This window comes from Gorilla gorilla, chromosome 15, assembly GCF_029281585.2.
Source record: "Gorilla gorilla gorilla isolate KB3781 chromosome 15, NHGRI_mGorGor1-v2.1_pri, whole genome shotgun sequence".
In the NCBI taxonomy this organism is placed as follows: Eukaryota; Metazoa; Chordata; class Mammalia; order Primates; family Hominidae; genus Gorilla; species Gorilla gorilla.
Genome location: NC_073239.2, coordinates 76,571,719 through 76,596,830, shown reverse-complemented (window position 1 = coordinate 76,596,830; position 25,112 = coordinate 76,571,719). Strand labels below are relative to the sequence as shown.

At 38.7% G+C, this 25,112-nt stretch overlaps 1 protein-coding gene across 2 annotated transcripts in view; it reads left to right on the top strand.

Annotated features, from left to right (window-relative positions):
- Nucleotides 1–25,112, top strand: part of RTN1 (reticulon 1) — a 273,232-nt gene that overhangs the window by 228,299 nt on the left and 19,821 nt on the right. The window contains exon 1 of one of the 2 annotated variants that reach the window (XM_004055244.5): nt 7,923–10,403. The exons of the other annotated variant lie outside the window; for it this stretch is intronic. Within the exon in view, the coding sequence (XP_004055292.1) occupies nt 10,343–10,403 (61 nt within the window). The 5' untranslated portion in view covers nt 7,923–10,342. Of the gene's footprint in view, nt 1–7,922; nt 10,404–25,112 lie in introns of those variants that run through there. 2 annotated transcript variants of the gene reach the window in all.

Sequence of the window (25,112 nt, the reverse complement as noted above, 5' to 3'; positions counted from 1 at the left end):
ATATACAATAGATAAAAAGAAAAAAGTAAAAATTTTATTCTTTAAAATGAATTCATAATATTGAAAAATCTTCAAGATGATCAAGAAATAAAGAGAAAATAAAATTTAACAATATCAGAAATGAAAGAAGGGACATGGCTATGGCACCTCCATTTTGTTAAAAAACATAAGATGATGTTATAAAAAATTTATGTCAAGAAACTGACAACATATTTAAAATGGACAAAGTCAGGCCAGGCACGGTGGCTCACGCCTGTAATCCCAGCACTTTGGGAGGCCGAGGCAGGCAGATCATGAGGTCAAGAGATCGAGACCATCCTGGCCAACATGGTGAAACCCCGTCTCTACTAAAAATACAAAAATCAGCTGTGCGTGATAGTGCACACCTGTAGTCCCAGCTACTCAAGAGGCTGAGGCAGGAGAATCGCTTGAACCTGGGAGGTGGAGGCTGCAGTGAGCTGAGATCACGCCACTGCACTCCAGCCTGGTGACAGAGCAAGACTCCATCTCAAAAAATTAATTAATTAATTAATTAAATAAAATGGACAAATTCATTTGGAAATAAAAACCAACATTGACATAAGCAGAAATTTAAAAATGGAATTAGAATAATCCTAACATCTATTAAAGAAATCTATAATTACAAACTGTTTTACAAAGAAAAGTCCCAGCCCAGATGGGCTTGGTGGTGAATTCTTCCAAATATTCCAATATGAAATAATACCATCTTACATAAACTCTTTCAGCAAATACAGGAGGGAGTAACATTTTCTAACTTGCTTTGTGAGGCCAGTATAAACCTAATACAAAAATCTAAGCTATCACAAGATGTACAAGCATATTGCAAGAAAAGAAAATTGAAGGACAATATTTCTTCAATATGGATACAAAAATTCTACACAAAATATTAGCATATTGCATCCAAATTGAATAGTGATATATTAAAAGGATGTCACATAGGAGCCATGTGAGGTTATTCTAGAAATGCAAAGTTTAACATTCAAAATTTGATGCATGTAATTTTTATATTAAAAAAATTAAAAAATCCATGTGGTCATCTCAATAGCTTTAGAAAAAGTATTTGATAAAATTCAATATCTGTTCATAACAAAAACTCTCAGAAAACTGGGAAACAAAGGACACTTTATTAATCTGATACAGGACAGCTAAAAACTCACAGCCAACATCATACTTCATAGTAAAAATTTTGAGCAGTTTTCCCTTACTTCAGGAGTAAGACAAAGAATAATCTGTTACCACTTCTACTCATCATTATACTGGAGGTCATAGCCAGTGCAGTAGGACAAGGTAAAAGAGATAAAAGTACAAAGATTGGAACGGAAAAAAAAAACCCATTTTTATTCACAGAAGATATGATTACAAGCATACCTCATTTTATTGTACTTTGCAGATATTGCTTTTTTTAAAAAAAACAAATTGAAGGTTTGTGGCAAACCTGCACTGAGTAAGTTTATTAGCACCATCTTTTCAACAGCATCTGCTTACTTCATGTCTCTGTAACATTTTGGTGATTCTTACACTATTTTAAACTCTTTTCTAGTTATGACAACTGTTATGGTGATCTGTGATCAGTGATCTTGATGTTACTGTTGTAATTATTTTGGGGTGCCACAAACTGCACCTATAGAAGATGGCTAACTTAATCAATAAATGTTGTGTGTGTTCTGACTGCTCAACCAACTGGCCATTCTCTAGTCTCTCTTCCTCTTCTCACATCTCTTTATTCCCTCAGACACTGCAGTATTTCATTTAGGCCAATGAATAACCCTACAGTGGCTTCTAAGTGTTCGAGTGAAAGGAAGAGTCATACATCTCTCACTTTAAATCAAAAGCTAGAAATGATTAATCTTAGTAAACAAAGCATGTTGAAAGCTAAGATAGGCCAAAAGCAAGGCCAAACAGTTATCCAAGTTGTAAATGCAAAGGAAGAATTCTTGAAGGAAATGAAAAGTGCTATTTCAGTGAACACATGATTGATAAGAAAGCAAAACAGCCTCATTGCTGATATGGAGAAAGTTTCAGTGGTCTGGTTAGAAGACCAAACCAACCCTAACATTCCCTTAAGCCAAAGCCTAATCCAGACCAAGGCCCTCACTCTTTAATTTTATGAAGGCTGAGAGAGGTGAGGAAGCTGCAGGAGAAAAGTTGGAAGCTAGCAGAGGTTGGTTGATGAGAGTTAAGGAAAGAAGCCTTCTCCATGACATAAAAAATGCCAGGGGAAGCAGCAAGTGCTAATGGAGAAGCTGCAGCAAGTTATTCCAAAGATCATTGATGAAGGTGACTACATTGCAGCTGGTGACTTTAAGTTGAAGACAATGTTAATTTACTATTCAGAACATTCTAGGGCCCTTAAGAATTATGCTAAATCTACTCTACTCTGTCTATGCTTGATAAATTTAACAACAAAGCCTGGATAACAGGACATCTGTTTACAGCATAGTTTACTGAATATTTTAAGCTAACTGTTGAGAACTACTGTTTAGGAAAAAATATATATTCCTTTCAAAATATTACTGCTCATTGACCATGAACCTGGTCACCTAAGAGCTCTAATAGAAATGTGCAAGGAAATGAGTGTTTTCTTGCCTGCTAACACAACATCCATTCTGCAGCCCATGGATCAAACAGTAATTTTGACCTTCAAGTCTTAATATTTAAAAATCCATTTTGTGGCTGGGCGCAGTGGCTCATGCCTGTAATCCCAGCATTTTGGGAGACTGAAGGGGGCGGATCACCTGAGATCAGGAGTTCGAGGCCAGCCTGGCCAACATGGTGAAACCCTGTCTCTACTAAAAATACCAAAATTAGCCAGGCGTGGTGGCAGGTGCTTGTAGTCCCAGCAACTTGGGAGGCTGAGGCAGGAGAATCACTTGAACTCAGGAGGCAGAGGTTGCAGTGAGCCGAGATTGCGCCACTGGACTCCAGCCTGGGAGACAAGAGTGAAACTCCATCTCGGGGGAAAAAAAAATTGTAAGTCTATAGCTGCCATATTAAATGCTCTGGAAAGGGTTCACCATTCTAAATGTCATTAAGAACATTCGTGATTCATGGGAGGAGGTCATCCTCCATAACAAGAGTTTGGAAAATGTTGATTCCAATTTTTTTTTTTTTTTTTGAGACGGAGTCTCCCTCTGTTGCCAGGCTGGAGTGCAGTGGCACGATCTTGGCTCACTGCAACCTCTGCCTCCCAGGTTCAAGCGATTCTCCTGCCACAGCCTCCTGAGTAGCTGGGACTACAGGCACGCACCACCACACCCAGCTAATTTTTGTATTTTTAGTAGAGATGGGGTTTCACCATGTTGGCCAGGATGGTCTCGATCTCTTGACCTTGTGAGCCGCCTGCCTCGGCCTCCCAAAGTGCTGGGATTACAGGCGTAAGCCACCGTGCCTGGCTGATTCCAATCTTTATGCATGACTTTCAGGGGTCCAAGACTTCAGTGGAGGAAGTAAGTGCAGATATGGTGAAAATAACAAAAGAACCAGAATTAGAAGTAGAGCCCAAAGATATGACTGAATTGGTGCAATATCAGGATCAAACTTGAATGGATGAGGAGTTGCTTCTTATGGATGACCAAAGAAAGTGGTTTCTTGAGATGGAATTTACTCCTGGTGAAGATGCTGTGAATACTGTTGAAATGACAACAAAAGATTTAGAATATTACATAAACTTAGTTGATAGAGAGTGGCAGAGTTTGAGAGGATTGACTCCAATTTTAAAAGAACTTCTACTGTGGGTAAGGTGCTCTCGAACAACATTGTGTGCTACAGAAAAATCTTTAATAAAAGGAAGAGTCAATGTGGCAAACTTCACTGCTGTCTTACTTTCAAAAATTGCTGCAACCACTCCAGTCTTCAATAACCACGACCCTGGTCAGCAGCCATCAACATCGAGGCAAGACCCTCCACCAGCAAAAAGATTATTATGAATTACTGAAGGCTCAGAAGATTATTAGCATTTTATCAATAAAATATTTTTAAATCAAGGCATGTGAATTTTTTGTAATCATAATGCTATTGCACAATTAATAGACTACAGTATAGTGTAAACATTACTTTTATGTGCACTTGGAAACCCCAAAAATCATGTGACTCACTTTATTGCAATATTCACTTCATTGTAGTGGTCTCAAACAGAACCCACAATATCTCTAAGGTATGCCTCTATGTGCATAAAAATTTTTAAAGAATCTTCAAACGGAATTAATAAGTAAATTTAGCAAGGTCACTATATAATACTGTATTAACCTAGTGTGTTAGGCTGTTCTTTTGTTACTATAAAGGAATACCTGAGACTGGGTAATTTATAAAGAAAAAAGGTTTAATTGGCTCACAGATCTGCAGGCTGTACAAGTATGCCACCAGCATCTGCTCAGTGTCTGGCGAGGGCCTCGGGAACTTACAATCGTGGCAGAAGGTGAAGTGGGAGCAGGCACATCGCATGGCGAGAGTGGAGCAAGGGAGCAGAGGGCAAGAGGGGTGGTCCCAGACTCTTAAACAACCACACCTCATATGAACTGAGTGAAAACCCACTTATCACCAAGGGGATGGTGCTAAACCATTCATGAGGAATCCACCTCCATGATCCAATCACCTCCCACCAGGCCCCACCTCCAACATTGGGAATCACATTTCAACATGAGATTTGGAGGGGAAAAATATCCAAACCACATCACTTGGTATAGCATTTTCCATTTCTACTTTAAACTTTCCTATTTCAACTATGTATTCAGATTTTCTTTTGTAGGCATCCTCTGGCTAGATTTTTTTCATCCAATCTGATAGTTTCCATCTTTCCAGCTGGTACAAGTTAGATATATTTAGATGTATTTCCAATAATGTAAGTCCTCAATGTCATAGGTTCTTGGAAACTATAACTTTAAGTGAAAAGATGTATAGCAGGTTCTTCAATAATGTCATTTCATGCAAGGTAGATTCATTATTAACACTGATGAGAAAAAAAATATTCATTCTCTTATATGTCTTTTTTTTTAAAGTTGCAGTTTCCAAGAACCTATCAACGATGTTAAGTGAGGACTTATGACACTTCATTTTGTGCTTTCCATTTACCAGTTCTTGGTATTTTCTTCTTATTTTCCCCTTTCCTAATTTCTATTGTTTAATTCTCTAGTTTATGCAATTTATTTATTTAGAAGTTATATATTCTAATTATTTTCTTTTCAGGTGACAAATATTTAATACACAAATATGAGTTGCCAAAGTCTACAACTGGTACTTCTATTTTCCTCCTAAACAATGAAAGGACTGTAGAATGCTTTTACTCTTCCCACTCCCTTCCACCTTATGTTCTGTTTTTGTCTCCTGTTTTAGTTTTACCTTTCTTTTATAAATCCTCAAGCTGGCCTTTAATAATTTTTATGTCCAGCATTTTTTTTCATGCAACTCATTTCTAAGGTTCAATTTTTTTCTTCCTAAAGTGTCACCTTTGGTAGATTTTTCTTCAGGGTCTGCAATTAGTAAATTTTCTCATTGATTACATATTTGAAAAGGTCTGTTAGTCTTGCTGGGTATAGAATTCAAGATGATGATTACATTCCTTTGCTACTTTGAAGATGTTATTTTCTCAAACTATTAGATTCTGGTTCTGTTAAAGACTGCTGTTGGTCTAACAGTTTCTCTGAGGTAATCTGCCTTTGATTTATGCTTGCTTTTAAGATTTTCTCCTTGTCTTCGATGCCTTACATGTTCACTATAATGTGGGTAGGGGTATTGATTTATTATTTGTCTTGCTAAGGGCTGATTGACTGTCATAACCCTAGAATTTATCATTTCTGGAAAACTGCAAATTTGGATAAATTATTCAAGTTCCCATGTTAGTCCACTTCTCAAAACCCTTCAGTGTCTCCCTCATTTACTGCCAGTATTACTACTCAGGACTGGCATGATCTAGCCCCTGCACATTTCTGTAATTAAGTTTCCCATTAATTCCATTTCTGTCTGCCAGGAAATCCCCATGACTCAAACTGGTGATGCTATTTCTTGTTCATAACTCAGCTCAACTTTACCTACCCTCTAAAGCCTTTTCTGAAACCTGTTCTTCTCCCTAGCCACTCTCTGTTTGTGTACCCACTCCTTCCTGCTCATAGGTCTGTTAGTTATTGCATTTATCTATTTATGTGTAAAATTTTCCCCCTCTGGACTCAAGTTCCCAGTGGGCAGCTCCCTTTGTATTTATGGAGACAGGTCCTTAGTATGGGCTCTATAAATATTTGTAGATCAAATGAATAAATGAATCAAGAAATAAGGGTAAACACTAACTCATAGGGATCTTGTAACAACTAAATGTATACCACATGAAGAAGCACCTGGCAAATAACATGTGCTAACCTATTGTTTGAAACTCCATATTCATGCATTATTCTGCTACAGTGGGTTATGTACCAAACTAGTTGCCTTTTAAAATTTCCTTATTCCATATGGCATAGAGTTCTCAGTGTTCTTTGATCATAATGAAGTATATTTTTGGTTCTGTGCCTTTTATTCCAATTGCTATATTTCTCAGAACAAGAAAAAAATGAAGATGCTTATATAGTGTACCAATTATTACATTCTGTCATGAAAACGCAGTGCATCTGTGAATGTTCTTCTCCCATATATCTTAATGGCATTCTCCTGCTCCTTTAGGTGTCTGCTCCGGGCCTTTGCTGACCCTCCCTTATAAAATAGCAAATTTTCACCTCACCTCCACTCTATCCTCTTTTATGTGCTTTATTTTTCCCATACACTTGTCCACAAATGAATATTATATATTTACCTTTTTGGTTATTATTTGCCCACACATACACACCAGCATATAAAGTAGGAACTCTGCTTTATGCCTAGAACAGTGTCCAGCACACAGCAGGTACTCAATAAATATTTGTTGAATAAATGTATCAATGCAGATGCCACTGATTCCCATCAGTAAAATTCTGGTGCCAGAGGAGACAGACACAATGAAGCCACTCTGGGAATGCTAGCCTTCAATATTAATCTTAACCTGGGATGAGATTACAAAACTTGACTATTTTGCTTTTCCTGAGAACAGACTGCCTAATGCATGATTTCATCCTGAAAAGTAAAGAAATCACTTCCTCTCCTGGCAAGCACCTTAACCAAGTTCTAAGCTGGCTGCAGATAAAGCCCGTCTGTTCTCTACTGGTTTAAAGATAGTGGCAGTTCCTGCCTACTTTTAGCAAGCTTTATTTTGCTTTCTGTTTTCTTTCACCACTTAAGGAAAATTTACATATCTTCTCTACCCATTTTATCGTTTTGATCTTGGCAAGAGCTTTCAATTAATACTGTGTGAGCAGTTGTGCAAAGAAAGCACCCATTTATGATGTTTATGGGAAATAAATTCTTATTATTTCATAATGACAAACACCTAAAGCTTCCATTTATTTGTATTATAATTATGAGAGGTCCAGAGATGATAAATGACTTGCTGAAGGCCATGTAGCTAACTTTTACAATACAGGTGATTCCTAGTTTTCCGTGAATAAGTTCATTTATGTTTCTCTTACCACCTACACATTAAGCTAAAGCCCGCCAATCTTACTTCACTAGTGTGAATCTGTCTGTGAAATAGCCATCTTACTTCCTCAACCTTCAACTATCAAACTGTTAGAGTGGATTTTTGTGTGCCATCCAACATCTCTCTCCACACTTAGCATGAATGAAAATAATGTGATCTTTCAGCCAAGCTGACATTCCAAGGTCAGCTTTTAGACGGGATCTCACTATGTCACCCAGGCTGGAGTGCAGTGGTGCGATCACAACTCACTGCAGCCTCGATCTCCCTGGGTTCAAGTGTTCTTCCCACTTCAGCCTCCCAAGTAGCTAGGAGTACAGGTGCATGCCACCATGCCCGGAAAATTTTTTTTTTTTTGTATTTTTTTTAGAGATGGGGTTTCACCATGTTGCCCAGGCTGGTCTTGAGCTCCTGGCTCAAGCGATTCACTCACCTCGGCCTTCCAAAATGCTAGGATTACAGGAGTGAACCACCGCGCCTGGCCCCAAGGTCAACTTTATGGTCAATGAAAACGCCTGGCCCAGAAAGTCTGACCTAATGTATCCTCCACTTTAAAGAGAGCTTGCTTCTCCCTGTTCCTTATTGGGAACATTGTGTATTCACCATACACACTATACAGACTGTCAGATTGGCAGTACACACTGTTTCCCATAATGTGGTGGACACAATACTCATCAGTAAAGGTACCTGCTGGCACCTTCTGGACTTAGGGATGATAACTGGGGCTATCATTGGACTGGCAGTGCCTCCTAGTGGCCACAGCTCTAAAGATCTCCCTCCAACTGAAAAGCAGCCAGGGCAGCAAAAGCCCACCAGGCAACCCCTGCCTTACCCTCTCCTTTCTTCTCAGTCTTGTCCTCATATCATGCAGTGAGAAGTCGGTGCTGATCAGGCTATCATCATATACCAGTCTTTTCAGTATTTAACTGACAGAATTCCCAAAAATGACGTGGCAATGAAAAAAATTGGGAGGAGGGAGGAAAGGTAGGGAATCCAAATAGAAAAAATAATCATGAATAACCTTAGAGTAGGTCATTGTGAAAAGTGCTTTGTAATAATGTGGTCATTGTTGTTCCTTCCCATCAACCCTGTGGGAGCTCTGACACCCCATTAAGCTTTATCAAGAATAATTTCAGATATGTTACAAAGATACGCAGAGAGGCCCAGCTGGTTTCTCCACAAGCTTGTATTCTGAAAAGAATACACATGATCCCAAAGATCGTATTTTAAAGTGTATATGCTTCATTAAAATGAAAGATGATAAATCATGTCTACAAGCATAACCTTGAGATTACTGTCCTTAGGCCCTTGCTGGTGTGGGGTATGCAAATGTAGATTTTGATCTGGGAAAGAACACCTCTGGCAACTGTACAGGAATCGGGAAGGCTCCACTTCTCTATGAAAAAGACCCTGTAATGGATAAGGCCGTGCCACAAGATGAAGTGGAAAGTTTGTTCCTGCTCCCTCTGAACTCTTCTTCTGTATGCTCCCGTGGTCTCCAGGGCATTCTCTGCCCTCATGCAGTGTCTTGTCTCCTCTAGGGACACCTTCCAACGGTACCTTCTTTTCCAGACAATGCCCACATTCCAGTCCTTTCTCTTTCCTATTTCTACCTTTTCTTCATCAAAATACATTTATCCCATCCATTCTTTCAGGGTCTTGATGTATGTTCTGATAAGGTAGTTTATGGTAAGATTTAAAAAGCAGGTCACCACCCATTGTTCTGTTCCTTCCTTAGACATTTGCATTTTAACTGTGGACTCCTGACATCCTGAACTACCTGGGCTTGGAAACCAAAAGTCTTATCTCCCAAATACACACCACCCACCTCCATTGCCCCCCAGTGGTCAATCCCAAAGATGACACTGTTGAGACAGAATGCCCTTTGCTTCCCTGAGTTCTGTTTGAACGTCCCCACAAATGACACCCTTGGATTGTCACTGCATTGACCAATGACTCCACGTACCAGAGTCCAAGGGCTTTGGTCTGGGGTCTACAGGCACCGCATTCTGACATGGATTCCTTCAACCCACAAACAGAGAGGGGTAACCCAAGAAATACACAAGCCCTCTGGGACAGAGCAGTAGGCTTTCTCTCCAATGATTGTTGCTTGCCAACAAAGGTTTTGGATATCTGTGGAATATTCCAAAAGGAGAGAATCTGGCAATTCTTCAGAAGATTCTAGGCAATTAAAATTCATCAAGTCCAGATTTTTAAGAGTTAGAGGGAGAAGTGAAAGGTAAACGGTGGCAACAATTAGGGAACATTATGCTGCAAGCCTGACATTTATGATGCCGTTGACTTGGTCTTGTCCAGCAGGTTTCTTGGGTTTCTCAGAAATTTCTAGAATATGCACCTCGCATATTCTGGGAGTCAAGAACTCCCAGGAACAGCCCAAGTCCTCCTCCTCTCACCCCCACCGTCAGCCCTTTTTCCCCTCCTCCCAAACCTCCCACCCACTGTCCGCGTCAGCGCCTTCCCGGCCAGAACCGCTTTACCCGTCTCCAGGGTAGCACCGTTGGGCAGCCCAGCCAACGCTGTCGCGTGGAGCGGCGCCCGCATCCCCATGCGCGCAGGCGGCTCCGGGGCCGCGCCGCGCTGATTCGCTGCCGGCCGCGCAGACTGCGGCGCCAGCGACGCTCCCGCCCCTCGCCGCGCGCCGCCTGGTGCAGCCTCAGTCTCTCCGCAGCCGCGCGGCCACTGCGAGCCCAGCCGCAGCAGCCGGGCACCAACGCTTGAGTGCACGCTCGGCGCCCCTGAGGAGAGCCACGGCGAGCCCCTAAAGCCCGCACGATGCAGGCCACTGCCGATTCCACCAAGATGGACTGTGTGTGGAGCAACTGGAAAAGTCAGGGTATTCTCTTTATTTCAGTAGTGCATGCCTGAGGCGCACGGGAAACCCGGGACCCGGACTCGTCCATTGTGCATCATTTCACCTGTGGGACCTGTGCATGCTTTATACCCCAGAGCTTTGTGTTGGGGGGTAGTAAACCTCTTATTTCAAGAATCAAAATGGATGGTGCTTGGTTGTTGTTTTTTTCTTTTTTTTTTTAACCCCACCCCCACCCCTTTGTTTTCTTGTTGTGATGCTGGTATTTTAAATAATGCATCAATCGCCTCCTCCGGGAGTTCTTTTGGGATCTGTGCATCATTCAGTACTTGTTTAATGTTTTCTCATCCCCGGAGTTAAAGTGCTTTCTTATTGTTCCATGCATCCCAGTGCATTTATTTCTGCCCAAAGGTTGAAATCTCCTGGCAGAACCATCAACTGAGAGGGCTGGAGTGCATCCTTTTAAGAGGGACACACCCATTTCAGGGTTGTTATTTGTGGTCACACAAAGGAGAGTGGAGATGCAGACTAGCTCTCGAAATCCTGAAAATATGATGGCGTAGCCACATATTAGAATGGTTCACTTTGAAATATTTGGGGTTTTTTTCTGTCATTGGAGTAACCTGTGACTACTATTTATTAATAATAGGTATCTGTGAAATAAATGGAGGGAAAGAACGAAACAGTGCCCGTGGCCCTTGGTAATAACAGATTTATTTTGGAATAGTCCATATTAGCACTGGGTGTGGCTACCCTCCAGCCTCGCTTGGATTGCTTTTCAGCCATTTTTATTCAGCCTCACACTTCACACATCCATCTCTCCTTTGTTACATTAAAATTCACCTTGCTCAGTTACAGAGTATGAGGAGAAAGATAATTTGCAAGAATGAATTGTGTGTAGTAACTTGGGTGTTTGTCGGAGGTAGTGTCTTTTCATATTTAACAAAGATGGTTCTGAAGAAGGCGCGTTTAATTTAACCTGCAGGGTTTTGCAGCATCCCTCAGGAGACCAAGAATACTCTGGAGCAGCAGCTGATTTTGTAAAAACCTGGCATCTTCCCCTTGTAATTCTATATCACAGGAAGGATAGGATGTCCTTTCATCTTTAATGCCTCTGTAGGGTTTTGCTTCGGTATATATTTTAAGAAAAAGTAAACATAAATCTCAGAATTAAAAGCCTGCTTACCTTGCCTCTTGTTTGTTGGATTGGGTGGCAATGACATAAAATACAATCGTCTACTTCAAATTATGTGAGTGTTGGAAATACCGTTGTCAAAAGTAAATCGATGGAGCTGATAAATTTAAAAGCCAGTAAATAAGAAATGTATGCCAATTGAGGCACAATGTTTTGAAGAATGATGACAATTACGTGGAAGAACATATGTTCAATATAGAAGGCAGCTGTGAAAATATTTTGTAACATTTTATTCTTGTTCTGTGTTTAGATCCATCCAGTTTATTTGATATACACACCTGACAAACAACTATGGCTTGATATAGTATCAAATTTAGTTGGACATAAACACTGGTTTTTAGACCATGATTATGAGTTTCTAGTATTTTTAACAAAAGTAGATATCCAAAGATGGCAGGTTTTCTTTTCTATTTGTATAAGATATTCACAAAATCTTATGAATTAAATATCTTAATCTATTTCATCACAATCTTATGCGGTTTGACTCGGTTGCCTCAGTTTATGTCTCCGAGGTTTTAAAAAAACACATGGACTTTTATCATTAGAAATTAACACAAAATGTCATAGTTTCACCATTGAAGACAATAATTGTTCATTTCTGATGCAGAGCTACTTGTGAAAATTAATTGAAGATCATTGAGAATCTTTTATACTCAGCGACCTTTGGTCGTCTTTAGTACCATTGATTTCCTTTTGTTAGATGGAACAAATCCATTATCTTGAAAACTGACTAATAAGTAACTGGGTGGGAGGACTTATGAGCACAAAAGAGAAATTGTAAGGAGTGAATTATTCCTTTTTTTTTCTCCTCACTGTGAGAACTTTTAACCTTAACAGAATCTACATTGAGGTTTTGTTGTTGTTGTTGTTTAGCATTTTTAGTGTATCCTCTTCCCTTTAGTTCCCTTATTATCAAAAACAGTTGTGCTTAACGCTGTCTGCCCATTAGAATCACCTGGGAAGCTTTAAAAACCACGAAGGATGCCTGGGCCCCACCTTTTGAGATTCTGATTCAATTGAGCTGAGCATCAGTATTTTTTAAAAAGCTCCCTAGGTGAGTTTAATATGTAACCAGGGTTGAAGTCACTGGAATATTATTATTATTTTGTAGAGACGTTGTCTCACTATGTTGCCCAGGCTGGTATCAAACTCCTGGCCTCAAGCAATCCTCCTGCCTCAGCCTCCCAAAGTGTTGGGATTACAGGCTTGAGTCACCATGCCCGGCATGGTGTGTAATAATTCTTAGTGAGCCAAACCCATAGACCAGCAGAGGTCCAGGATACCAATTTAAAAAAAAAAATGGGTGTGATCTAGAAGCAGCTGTGAATGCAGTGGAAAAAGGTCAGTGCAACACTGTTGATGATGTCCTCCAGAAGGATTAGGAGGGACAAGTTTTGCTTGGAAAGGAAATAATGTGAGCTTTAGGTTTTCTTCGTGTTATTAAATACTACATGGAGAAATTGCAGCAGATTGAATATTTCATGAAGACTCCACTGAAACTAATTATAGTGTGCCATAAACACTGTAGTGCACATGCAGAAGGAACCTTATCAACATGTATAATTTCAGCTATAGACAAGAATGTTTAAAGAAAGGGAGGCTAAAGTCCTCCTTATATATACTACATCACACCAATTCTGCTTCTAATTTTAAAAAGTTATACTACCACCAAATATTGGTTAATAAATCAAAGCACATTCTACTCAGTGAAAACAAAATGAGAATTAAATGACAACCTAGCAAACACCTGTATAGATAACAATCTTACAGATCAGTACCATCCTACTATTTACAGGACTCTTTACTGAGTGGTTTGTTTGAATTACTACATTTAGTCCCCACAAAACCTGTGCGGTGTAAGTTTTATTATTGTCCTCATTTTGGAGGGGATGACTGAGGCTTTGGTAAGGGCACACAGATAGTAATGCCAGAGGCTGGCTGCAAGCCTGGGCTGTCTCCAGAGACCCTCACTTCCCACTGCTCCACCTTCTGCCTCTGAGGTTGATGGCTTTTTCCTCAATGATTTTTCTAAAGGTTTAAATTATCTATGTAATGGTGATTTTGTAGGCTTAATAACCCCTTCACATTTACAAGTCTTCATTTTGCCACACGTCTTCTCATTTGAGCTTTTCAGTTTACTCTTGGACATTATGAGGCTCAGAAGTTAACTGACTTGCCCAAGGTTTTTTGGTAGCAGATTGTGTAGTAAAAGGTGATTCTCTTGGCTTCAAATCCGTAACTCCTCCCATCTCAGCACTCACTGCCTATCTTACTAACGCTAAGTTAGAGAAAGTGAACTCTTATCTACCTCATCTGAGATATTTTCACAGACATTCTAACCTTTACAAATACAACAAAATTTAGCAGCAAGGCCATGATCTTGACCAATTTATACCATGGTTGTCACTGTCATCACCACCATCATCAATTCATCATTCTAAATTCTCCGTAAATATTAGCTATGTGCCAGGTGCTGTCCTAAGTTCTTGTTATGTACCTGCTTTAATTAAGCCTCCGTGAGACTTTTTTTGTTACACTCATGTTATAAAGGAGGTAACTAAGGGATTTAAGAATGAGAGGGGCAGCAGTTTGCCCCAGGACGTAACTGGGTTCTGAACACAGGACATTATGATCATGAAGCCTATTCTTTTAACACTTCGACTGTACTACCCAAATCCGAATGGTGTTGTACTAGGGGAACAAAGTTTGATTAGAACCATGCATCCACATGATTCTGTTTGTTCTCTAAAGATCATTTTTTCTCCCCAGATCTCACTGTACTCAACAAATTCACCTGGCAGGATGCTTAGTAGTATGGTTGATTGATACATGTGTGCCTGGGGCTAGAGGTCACCTCCCACTTTACTCTGCATGGCAGCGTTTTGTAGTTACAGATTGCCAGAATGTAAGTTATTGATGGAAGATGAAACACTTTCCAGAGAGCATAACCTAAAGGCAATCTTTTTTTATAAAATATTTTGAAACTTTTATGCTGGTCTACAGTGTTCGTGGAAACACTTCAGGATAGTCTGTTCTGAAAGGAGCTAGTCTGAAACATTAAAGAGCTAAGCATTCCAGAATACACCGAGGAAATAATCTGTTTTAGCCACAGTAATTGAAAAAAAGCATGCCTTTGGGAATAGTATTTGGGAAAGACATTTTACACATACACATAAAGGCAGACTAATGTCACCTTTTATGAAAATCAGCATTTTATTTAGACCCATTATTATTAAAATATTATACAAATATTACAATGTAAATATTAACATTTGCAGACTCCCTGGCTCTAAAGATTCTAATGGGATCCAATGGGAAAACTGCCTTAGCTGGGGAGATGGGGATTTTCTTTCCCCCTTAGTGAAAGAAAACTCATATTATGCAGATAATATACCAAATGTAGGTAATCAATCACTCCACTGAAAAATAAAGTTCTTTTTCAAAATGTATTAACATTTTCAAGAAAAACTTTTTAAGGAAATATTTCGAACTTTGGGAGGGGAATAATGGCTTTATTTTTTTCTAAAAATGAGGAAGGCACATTATGAACATTTTCATTTGTACAAAGAGAAGTTCAAATAAAAGCCACTAATTACCCAAAATCCTACCACCCAGAGTTAATCGTTGTTAAGATTTGCTGAATATTATCTAGATATTGCATAAAAATGAAACTAAAGGGCTAGGTAGGCAACAAAAACAGTGTTGATAAAATAAGATTGAATATGTTACAAAAAGTATTTAAAATAATTTAACGGAAGAAGTGGACATGAAACTGAAAGAATTGTGGAACTTCAGATACATGTTTCTTTACTATATGAGCTTTTCTTTCCTGGAAATTGAGAAAAAGACTAGATAAACATCAAAAGGTTTGAATCATTTTTAGTTACATATTGCAGTTTTAGACCCTACAGATGGACACTCTGCAGTGTCCAACATTTTTTTTAAAGATTCATTGTGGGTTAGAAAGGTTGACAAAATACTGATCTAAATTTACATCTTCAAATCTATTATTTTTCTCAGATTTCTGTGAATACTTGTTTCATTAAAAAACGATAATCCTAATATTCTACGACAAAAATATTATGATTACTATATATCAATAGGGATTGTGGATGACATCGTCCATTATAGTTACCAGGCCCTTCCTTCTTCATCATTTTTAAAAAGTCTCTCTTTCCCTCCTTCTCTCCCTCCCTTATATTTGAAATGATAATCTGTACACAGTTATTTCTCATCTTTAGACCAGTTAATATGTTCTGGAACAGAATGTGAAGTAATTGGTATATTTTAAGTTACTTTATAATATAATTAAATTATAAAATCCATTGAATCCAAGAAAACCAGATCTATTATGAGTTGGGCCTTGAGTGGTTAGCTTTCAGAATAACACTTTTCTTTTTGAAAATAATTAAATGTTTGTCACAGGCAAATTTCTCATCCTCCTAAGTTGTGTGCATGTTTGCACCCATGTATTGTTGATATACTGTCACCTTTCTAGTTCTTATGAAAGTATAGACCAGGCACAGTTGGCTCACGCCTGTAATCCCAGCACTTTGGGAGGCTGAGGTAGGTGGACCACTTGAGGTCAGGAGTTCGAGACCAGCCTGGGCAACATGGTGAAACTTCATCTCTACTAAAAATACAAAAACTAGTCAGGCGTGGTGGCACACGCCTGTAGTCCTAACTACTCGGGAGGCTGAGGCAGGAGAATTGCTTGAACCCAGGGGGCAGAGGTTGCAGTGAGCTGAGATCACGCCATTGCACTCCAGCCTGGGCAACAGAGCAAGACGCCGTCTCAAAAAAAAAAAAGAAAAGAAAATACAGCCGTTCAAAGAAATATGGCTGCCTTATAATTAAGCTCATAATTTGAAAGCTAGGAATTTGACATTAATGATTCTTTAAAAGCCATCTTCTGCCTAGGTGACAGTTAATAATGCTAACTACTTTAAATCTTGATAATTAAAATTATATTCCAAACTTACAGCATATATTTCAAATAAGAAAATTGTTAGGAGTTTTACAACTTAAAAGTATAGTGTTCTATTTTTCCAAAGTATGTTTGAGCTGTATCTTTAAGTTCAAGCTGAGCAAAGTTATCTTATTGTTTCATGAAATAAAATTCTAAATTCTTCCTTATTTTATATGTTGCCAAAGGAAAAAACATAATTTCAGCATTACTCTTGAGCTCTTTGACAAAGCTGGTGTTAATGTTGAACAAATGAAAAGCACAACTATAAGTTTTAATTTTTAGAAAGTATTGCAGTTCTACACATTTTACAAAGAAAATGCTTTAAATGTGGTCATATTTTATCTCCTTTCTTCAGAAATAGTTCACCAAACTGCAGATTGGCAAATTTCAAATTTGGTGATAAGTGGCATCAAGAACATAATATTTTATTGAATGGAACAGAGGTACAATGAGAAATCAATCCTTTTGTCTTTTTAGTTCAAGAAATATTTTTGCTGTTATCATCTTGGTCCAAATTTTAAATGTATTCATTTTTTTAAAAAGGAACCAACAGCTGTCTACCTCATGGTTCTTTTCTATTCCACTACAATGATGGGTTTTAAGAAGGGATGACACAATCTTAAGATTTTGTGGCTAATTATGGTTGATGACCAACAGACCAAATGAACAGTTTGTATTTTGATGAGGTCAAAAAGCTTAAAGAAATAGTACATGAAGACAACCATTCTTGAGTATCTCAAAATTATTTCTTCATGCCTCAACTATCACATTTCCAAAGCCTGTCTTTTCCTCCCTGTGACCATCTCTTCCTTTGATCCCGGTTATCCTGTGAAGATCCCTCCAAGTGAGCCTTGGCTTTACAAGAGGTCTAGGAGGAGGAGGAGCTTGCCCAACTGTCTGAAATTCACAGGACCTGTTGTTTCACTTCCTGGGCAGGCCCACCCCACCATGGTGACCAAGGGCTTACACATCATTATGTTAACTTGACGGCTGGGAAAGAATGGGAATGTTCTAGTCCTAGTGGTTAGACCTAGCAAACAGGAATCACATTCATTTCTAACCAAGGAAAATGTTAAGCCCTCCATAAGGATAAAGTGGTTTTTGCCTTCAGTCCAGCCCCAGGAGGAGTCATTTGGGAATAGTGTAATTCCTTTTGTCTCTCATGGAAGAAAAGCAGCAGAAATTGCTGTTGGCTGTGGCTTTGACACTGAAATCCTTCATTTTCCTTTGTTCCACCAAAGCTCATTTAAAGTGGTGGATTAAATGCTATGCTCTTTTACTATCTATAGAAAGCACCAGGCTTAATGTGTCTTTCCTTTCACAACATCCACAGAATTATTTAAGAGTCTAGAAATAGTGTTGGCATTTTTCTCTTGACAGTCATATAGGTTGTAGTTAGGAGGTGTGAGGGAAGGGCTGGAAAATGAAATCAAAGGTGTCTTATCAGCAGAAGTCCCTGCCAGCAGTTTTCCCTCTGGGCTCAGGGCTCCTAGATTACCATGTGAACCTTCAACTGATGTGGGATACTAGCTTGGTAAATGAAACTCATGACTAGAAGATGTCATCTTTGAAGGTCTCTATGTTTACATCTACTTCTGTTTTCTTTCTCCAGTTTAATGTCAAACGAGGGAAGGTTAAAGTAGGAAAAATTACTTCTATTTTTTCTTGTTAACATTTTGTGGTGATATTTTGTTTCCTTCATGAAAATCAGTCAGAAAAAAACTGGCTCTTAATCACCTCTTTGGACACTGGGTTGGAAACAACTGAGGTTTGTCTAGCCTTCTTACTCTGTCCACAAAGTAGTCAATTATTGTAGTTAAATCATTGGAAGCTTGCTAAAAAGTAAATAAATTTCAACAGCATATCATTTTTCAACAGTCCTTTTGTTGAAATGCTGATATTATCAATGAACAGGAACTTGTCACATTTTCTCACTTGGCATTTACTTATTTATTTATTTAGAGATGGAGTGCTGCTCCATTGCCCAGGCTGCAGTGCAGCGGCTCGATCATGGCTCACTGCAACCTCTACCTCCTGGGTTCAAGTGATTCTCCTGCCTCAGCCTCCCAAGTAGCTGGGATCACAGGCGTGTGCCACTATGCCCAGCTGATTTTCTTTTTGTATTTTTAGTAGACACAGGGTTTCACCATGTTGGCCAGGCTGGTCTCAAACTCTTGACCTCAGGTGATCCGCCCGCCTCAGCCTCCCAGAGTGCTGGGGTTACAGGTGTGAGCCACTGGGCCTGGCCTCACTTGGCCTTTTAAAAAGTAGCATTAATTTGTCACATAGCAAGTGGTGTAGTGCTGCCTGAAGTATTTTCTGGGCCAAGATGGAATAAAATTACAGAGTTAAGAATATGGTACCATAATGCAGATAATTATGCACAATTTATTGCCGTTTTATATTATCCACTTATATCACATTTTACCTTATAAATAAAATATAAATAGCTGCACTACTTGTCTTTTCAGTTCATACATTTTTAATAAACTTTCTGAATACTGTGGCCACTGTTGGGCCATTTGAATGCATTTAAAGTATTTTTACCAAAACAAAAATTTGGACTACAGCAAAGGACTTTCTTTCCAGAAATTTGACATAGGATTTAATTTCCACTTAGCTATTAATTCAAACCTTGGATCACTTCTCTTATTCTTCTTTTGTTATTGATTGGATTCTAGAAATAAGAGGAGCACTGGTTTGATGTTAGAATTCTTCAAATCTGCCACTTCACTTTTGGCCAAATTTATTCTAAGACAGTCCTAGGCAGGCTGCAGTGTGTGTGCTCATAGCTGTGGTTTGAGGACTATGGTGATCACCAAGCCCAGTTCCTTTATCAAATTGATAGGACACACTGATCTCTCATTTCAAAGCCAATGTGTTTCTCCTCAGTTTTTAGCAAAGTAGCTTTAATTTTTACAACTGGCAAAGCAATATAGTAATATGCCTATCCTAGTAAGTATTCTTAGTTAATGTATACTCAGATGTTGAAACTCTCGCCTGGCTTTTCTGCATTAGGAGGATATTAAAAGAGAAAAGCTGATCATATTTTGTTATACCAGAAGACCACTGGGGGTAATTAGTTCCAGTAACAGGGTTACTTATATTTTTCTTACTTGAGTTCTAAGGAAACTTTATTCAAATACCTACTTTTCTGGATTGGGTAGCATAAAGCTTCCTACGCAAGTTGATACCACTCTAAGCAAAATTAAAATGTGAAAAACTGGCATTTACACAGCAGATTTGGAATGCAGAAATTCTCTTCTCTGATTCCATCACCTCCTACCCTTCCCACTGAATCGTTGGAACTTCAGGCCATTTCCTGGCACTCTGACCACACATGGCCATTGCCACTCTCCCAGCCTATCAGTCACCAGCCATCTAGACTGTCCGTCATTCCCAGCCTGAACCCCAGGGTTGTTCATTTCAATTCTGTCCTCTTGGACCTTAGAGTCTTCTGATCATGCTCCTTGTGCCTCTTCACAGCCCTGGACCAGCCCCACCACCCATTGATCAGAACATTCAGCATCTAATTCTATTGAATGGATCCTCAAGAAACCCTTGACTTTAACCAAGCCCTCTTCACTTTTTGGCAGTCCATTTATTCATTCCTTTTTGAAGCCTTATTGTATTTTCCTAGACCAGCACTGTTTAATAGAAATATAATATAAGTCACAAATATAAATTTTCTAATAGCCACATTAAAAAGTAAGAAGAAACAGGTAAAATTCATTGTGATTATATATTGTATTAATAGATCAAAAGTATTAGCCTTTCAAAATATCAATACAAAAAGCATTAATGAGATATTTCACATCCTTCTTTGTACGAAGTCTAAGATCCAGTATGTAGTTGACACTACAGGACATCTCCTTTGGGACTAGCCCTGTTTCACACACCCAGTAGTAGCCTTATGTGACTCATTGCCTACTGTATTGGACAATGCAGGCCTTGACTTTTCCTACCCTCTTCAAGCCCCGCCCTTAATCTACTTACTCTCAGGAACCTCTTGACTCATTTTCCAGGGAAAATTCAAGTTAATTTCCCTCGTTATGTTATTTTACCACTTTAGGTTATTTCCATTCCACCTCAACACGTATCTGTGGCCACACCTATAACTTCCCAAAATGTCCTTCCATCTTGACCTATCTCTTTTCTCCCTCCTTCTTTGAAAACAACTGTGATTAATCCCATTTTTTCCTTCCTTAGTGGAGACTTTGCTTCATCAAGTCTGTTTTCCAAAATCTTCACCCCTCCCTTCCCTCTAACATTCCTAGGTTTTGCTCAACCTAAAGGTTTACTTGTTGCTACTACTCCCCAAACTACCATCTTCTTTATTACTTTGAACTTCCTCCCACCCAGCCCCTTACAATAAGGCTTCCGTCCCCACTACTCATAGCAGTGCCCCCTGCAAAGTTATGAATGACCTTCCTTTCAGTCTCCAAATCCAGTGGTCCTTTCTACATTTCTATTTCCTTGTTATGTCTACAGCATTCCACACTGTAGCTTACCCCTTCCTTCTGGGAAATGTCCTTCTCCTTGGCTGCCATAACCTGCACTATTGTGGTGCCCTTTCTAGCAGGTGGACCTCTCTTTTCTCTGGACCCACTTATTCCTTTCAATCCCAAAGGATGGTTTCATCCTAGACTGCATCCCTTAGCCTACCCTCCATTGGAGATTTCCTCCACTCTCATGGCTGCAGTCATCATTTCCACATAGAATACACCCAAAAGTAAATATTCAGCCCCCTGTATTAAATTTTAGCCGTGCATTTCCAATGGTCTACTGTACATATTCATCTGAATATCATTGGATATATGATATTAAGGACCATATTAACTCGGGGCTATTGTGACAGAGCCTAAAGAGCAAGTCATTTAACTTCTAAGCTTTTAAAACACTTAGTAATGTGTGCAGTTGTCAGCCTCATTTCATCTCTGATCTCATCTCTGCCCCAGGCTGTGTCAGAATGCCCTGCTTAGATGTCATCATGTCAGAATCTGGAGATTTAAAGACAAGTGTCAGCTTTTCCCCAAACCAGTTCACCCTCAGATTTCCTGTTTTTTGGCAGTGATACTAATTACTCAGTCACCCAGCTTTGAAATGTTGTTTTCACTCTTAATTAGCTCTTCCTCGTTTCTCCCACAGTTAGTCACCATTCTTGTCAACTAATCCTTTGTAATATTTCCTTTTATCCACCCCATCTCCTTAACAGATTGTCCGCCACACTCACATACCATCCCACATCCTCTTTCTTCGTCAATTCTAGTACTATCTCTTCCTTAAACTCAACTTTTGCCACCTACAACAGTACAAGATATGTTGGCATCGAGACAACATTTGTCAAAAGATTGTTCAATATTCCCAGCTAGACCTAAAATTCCTTAAAAGCATGATCCAAATTTTATGATTTATTCATTCCTGTGCTTACTTAGATAATAGGTGATCAATAACTGTTTACTATTGAAATGACTTTTTACTCAAAGAAATTTCTCTTTAAATATCTAGTTCCAAAAGCAGTTTTAAATATAATCAGATTTCCCTAAACTAATTTTACATAACTTCTGGGGACATTTAACATGTAATGTGAGAGGCAACTGTTTTGTTTTGGAAGAAGCATCAGATTTAGGGTTTGATCCTGATTCTCCTATTAACTAGCCAAGATACAAGTGTAACCGCCCAAGGGGTTCACCTTTCCTGCTGCCTAGACAGAGCTGATTCATCAAGACAGGGGAATTGCAATAGAGAAAGAGTAATTCAAATTAGTCCCACTGAGCATTCAGGGAGCAGAGTTTTTAAGGATAACTTTGTGGGTGGGCGGAAGCCAGTGAGCCAGGAGTGCCGATTGGTCAGGGATGAAATCATAGGGGGTCAAAGCTGTCTTCTTGTGCTCAGTCAGTTCCTGAGTAGGTGCCACAAAATCAGATGAGCCAGTTTATTGATCTAGGTGGGGCCAGCTGATCCATCAAGTGCAGGGTCTGCAAAATATCTCAAGCACTGATCTTAGGAGCAGTTTAGGGAGGGTCACAATCTTGTAGCCTCCAGCTGCATGACTCCTAAACCATAATTTCTCATCTTATGGCTAATGTTAGTCCTGCAAAGGCAATCTAGTCCCCAGGCAAGAAGGAGGTCTGCTTTGGGAAAGGGCTGTTACTGTCTTTGTTTAAATTATGAACTAAGTTTCTTCCAAAGTTAGTTCAGCCTACACCCAGGAATGAACAAGGACAGCTTGGAGGTTAGAAGCAAGATGGAGTTAGTTAAGTTAGATCTCTTTCGCTGTCTCGGTCATAATTTTGCAAAGGCCGTTTCAATCCTTCCCTTTGGGTTTTATAACACCTTAATCTTAAGGAGTAGGCTGTGAAGATGGGACAAGGCCATTGATTGCTCTGGCTTCTTCCTGCTGACAGGGGAAGTAGTGGGAATGGGAGTGAACCCCAAGGTGAGAAGAGTGGAACTGCTTTGCAACTGTCAGAGCGTACTCATGCAGGCCTGGCTGGGCTTTCAAGGTTTGCATGGCAGAAACAGTACTCTTATTTATAGTTTTACTACAGTGTTTAAGTGAACAGCCTACTATAAGGTAAATAACGAGGGCTAGGATTAGGAGTACAATTACCAGTTTTAAAAGTAAATATTTGAAAGCATTAGTTTGGGGACTTCTAACCCTCAAAGAATTTAGAATTTAGTTTAAACTGCAGAAAAAACCTCAAGAACAGCTGACAACAGTGTAGTATAGTTTTTCTTTTGAATCATAATTTTTCTCTCTCCAGTCATCATTTTTATTAAAAACAAATCATGAGAGAAATGATTTGTTTATAAAATGAACTTTTACTCTTACTGTACTTGGCCTGATTATTTGCGTAAAGTACAGCGAGAGTAATTATTTTTCATGTAAGCTTTTTAAATTGGCTTTGATAGAACTCTGTTCTGTTAAGAACTTTAGATAATACTTTTTAAAAGCTGAGCCCAGCAATGGGTTTATATCCTTTAATACCTATGAGGTGGGAAAATTCCTCTTCTCTTGAGGTCCCAAAATGACTTGGGGTTCCTGGCCCTGTTATAAAGTGACGTTCTTTACTTACCACAGGTCAGGAACCTTGTACAGGGACTTTGTGAACAAGGTATGAGAACAGATTCCCCAACGGGCTTTAATTGGCTTTATAAGTCAACTTTGATTCTTTAAAGGAAGTGTGCCATTCCACTTAAAGCCTTGGTAAAATAACCAGTTTCTCCAATTGTGTCCTGTTAGAAAAGAAAACAGATTGTTATTACACTTATGCAATTAACTATACTTCCATAAATTGAGAATATTAACAAATAGTTTTCAAATTCTGGAGAAATTAGGTAGAGAGGAGCAAATGTGCTCCAAATTTTGTTTATAGGAGTATATTTTACTCACTTGTTAAAAGTTGCAAATAGCTCTAAAGAAATAAGTTCTCTTGACTCTGAAAGAAAAGGTTTAGCAATGTTTAACACATTAGCTTTCCATGAGAGCCCTAAAAGTTTCTTCTTTTCCTCTCTTTCAATAGCACAATTTTTAAAGTTATTTGAGACCTGCACATAAGAGTCCTATATCTGATTATAAACTGCCTTTTGAAAAGGACCAAAGCAAGACAAAATGTCTGTGGATGACAAAAGGCTATAGCCACTATTAAAGCTGCAATTATCTAGCAATTTTGTTTACTTTTGTGGCATACAACAATTTTACATAACAATTATAATTATTAATAATGTACACTAAATTCTATCAACATTATAGAAGTTTCCCATAATTTTGGAACACATACTAATAACATTTATATAAATAAATTCCAAAGTAAACCAAACGCCACTTAGTCTTCTATTTGAAACATTTTCCTCTATTTTAATGTCACAATCTCCAGCATTATTAATTAGAATCCTGCATTTAAGAGCACCTGTTAAATTTGATAGCTGATTATAAAACAATTTTCACCAAAATGAGACAATTGTCTGTGGATGATAAAAATATTTTAAGGCAGCCACAGTTAAAGACACAATTGACAAGAAAATTTGTTACCTCTGTGGCACACAGTTTAACATAATAATTATGATGATTACTGATAACATATACTAAGTTATATTAGAATTACAGGAGTTTTGCATAATTTCAGAGCATATACCAATAACGCATTTACACAAATATAGACTGAAGAAAGCCAAACACCACTTCATATTTGACAATGCTTTCTGTATGATTTTTGTACCAAATAAGCCAAATGTTATTTTTGGACTTTAGAGGACCTAATATCTAAAATATTAGGTAAAAAAGAGACATAATTTATAATTTGATGTTGGAAAGTTTGTTAAATATCAAAGGTTTAAAATACTGGTTATCACAAAATAGAATCCTAGGTTACCATACGTAATTCATTTGGCCAAAATGATAACTCCAAAAAAAATTTTAAAAAAGAAAAACCTTTACTCTGATAGAGGACACTTAGCTTTCCAAACAAGATGCAATGAAGATAGCATGAGGCCAACTAAATCTATCTCTTCTCTTCTTTCTTTCCTCCTTTTTTTCCCTGCCATTTACCCAAAGAAGAAAATAAGA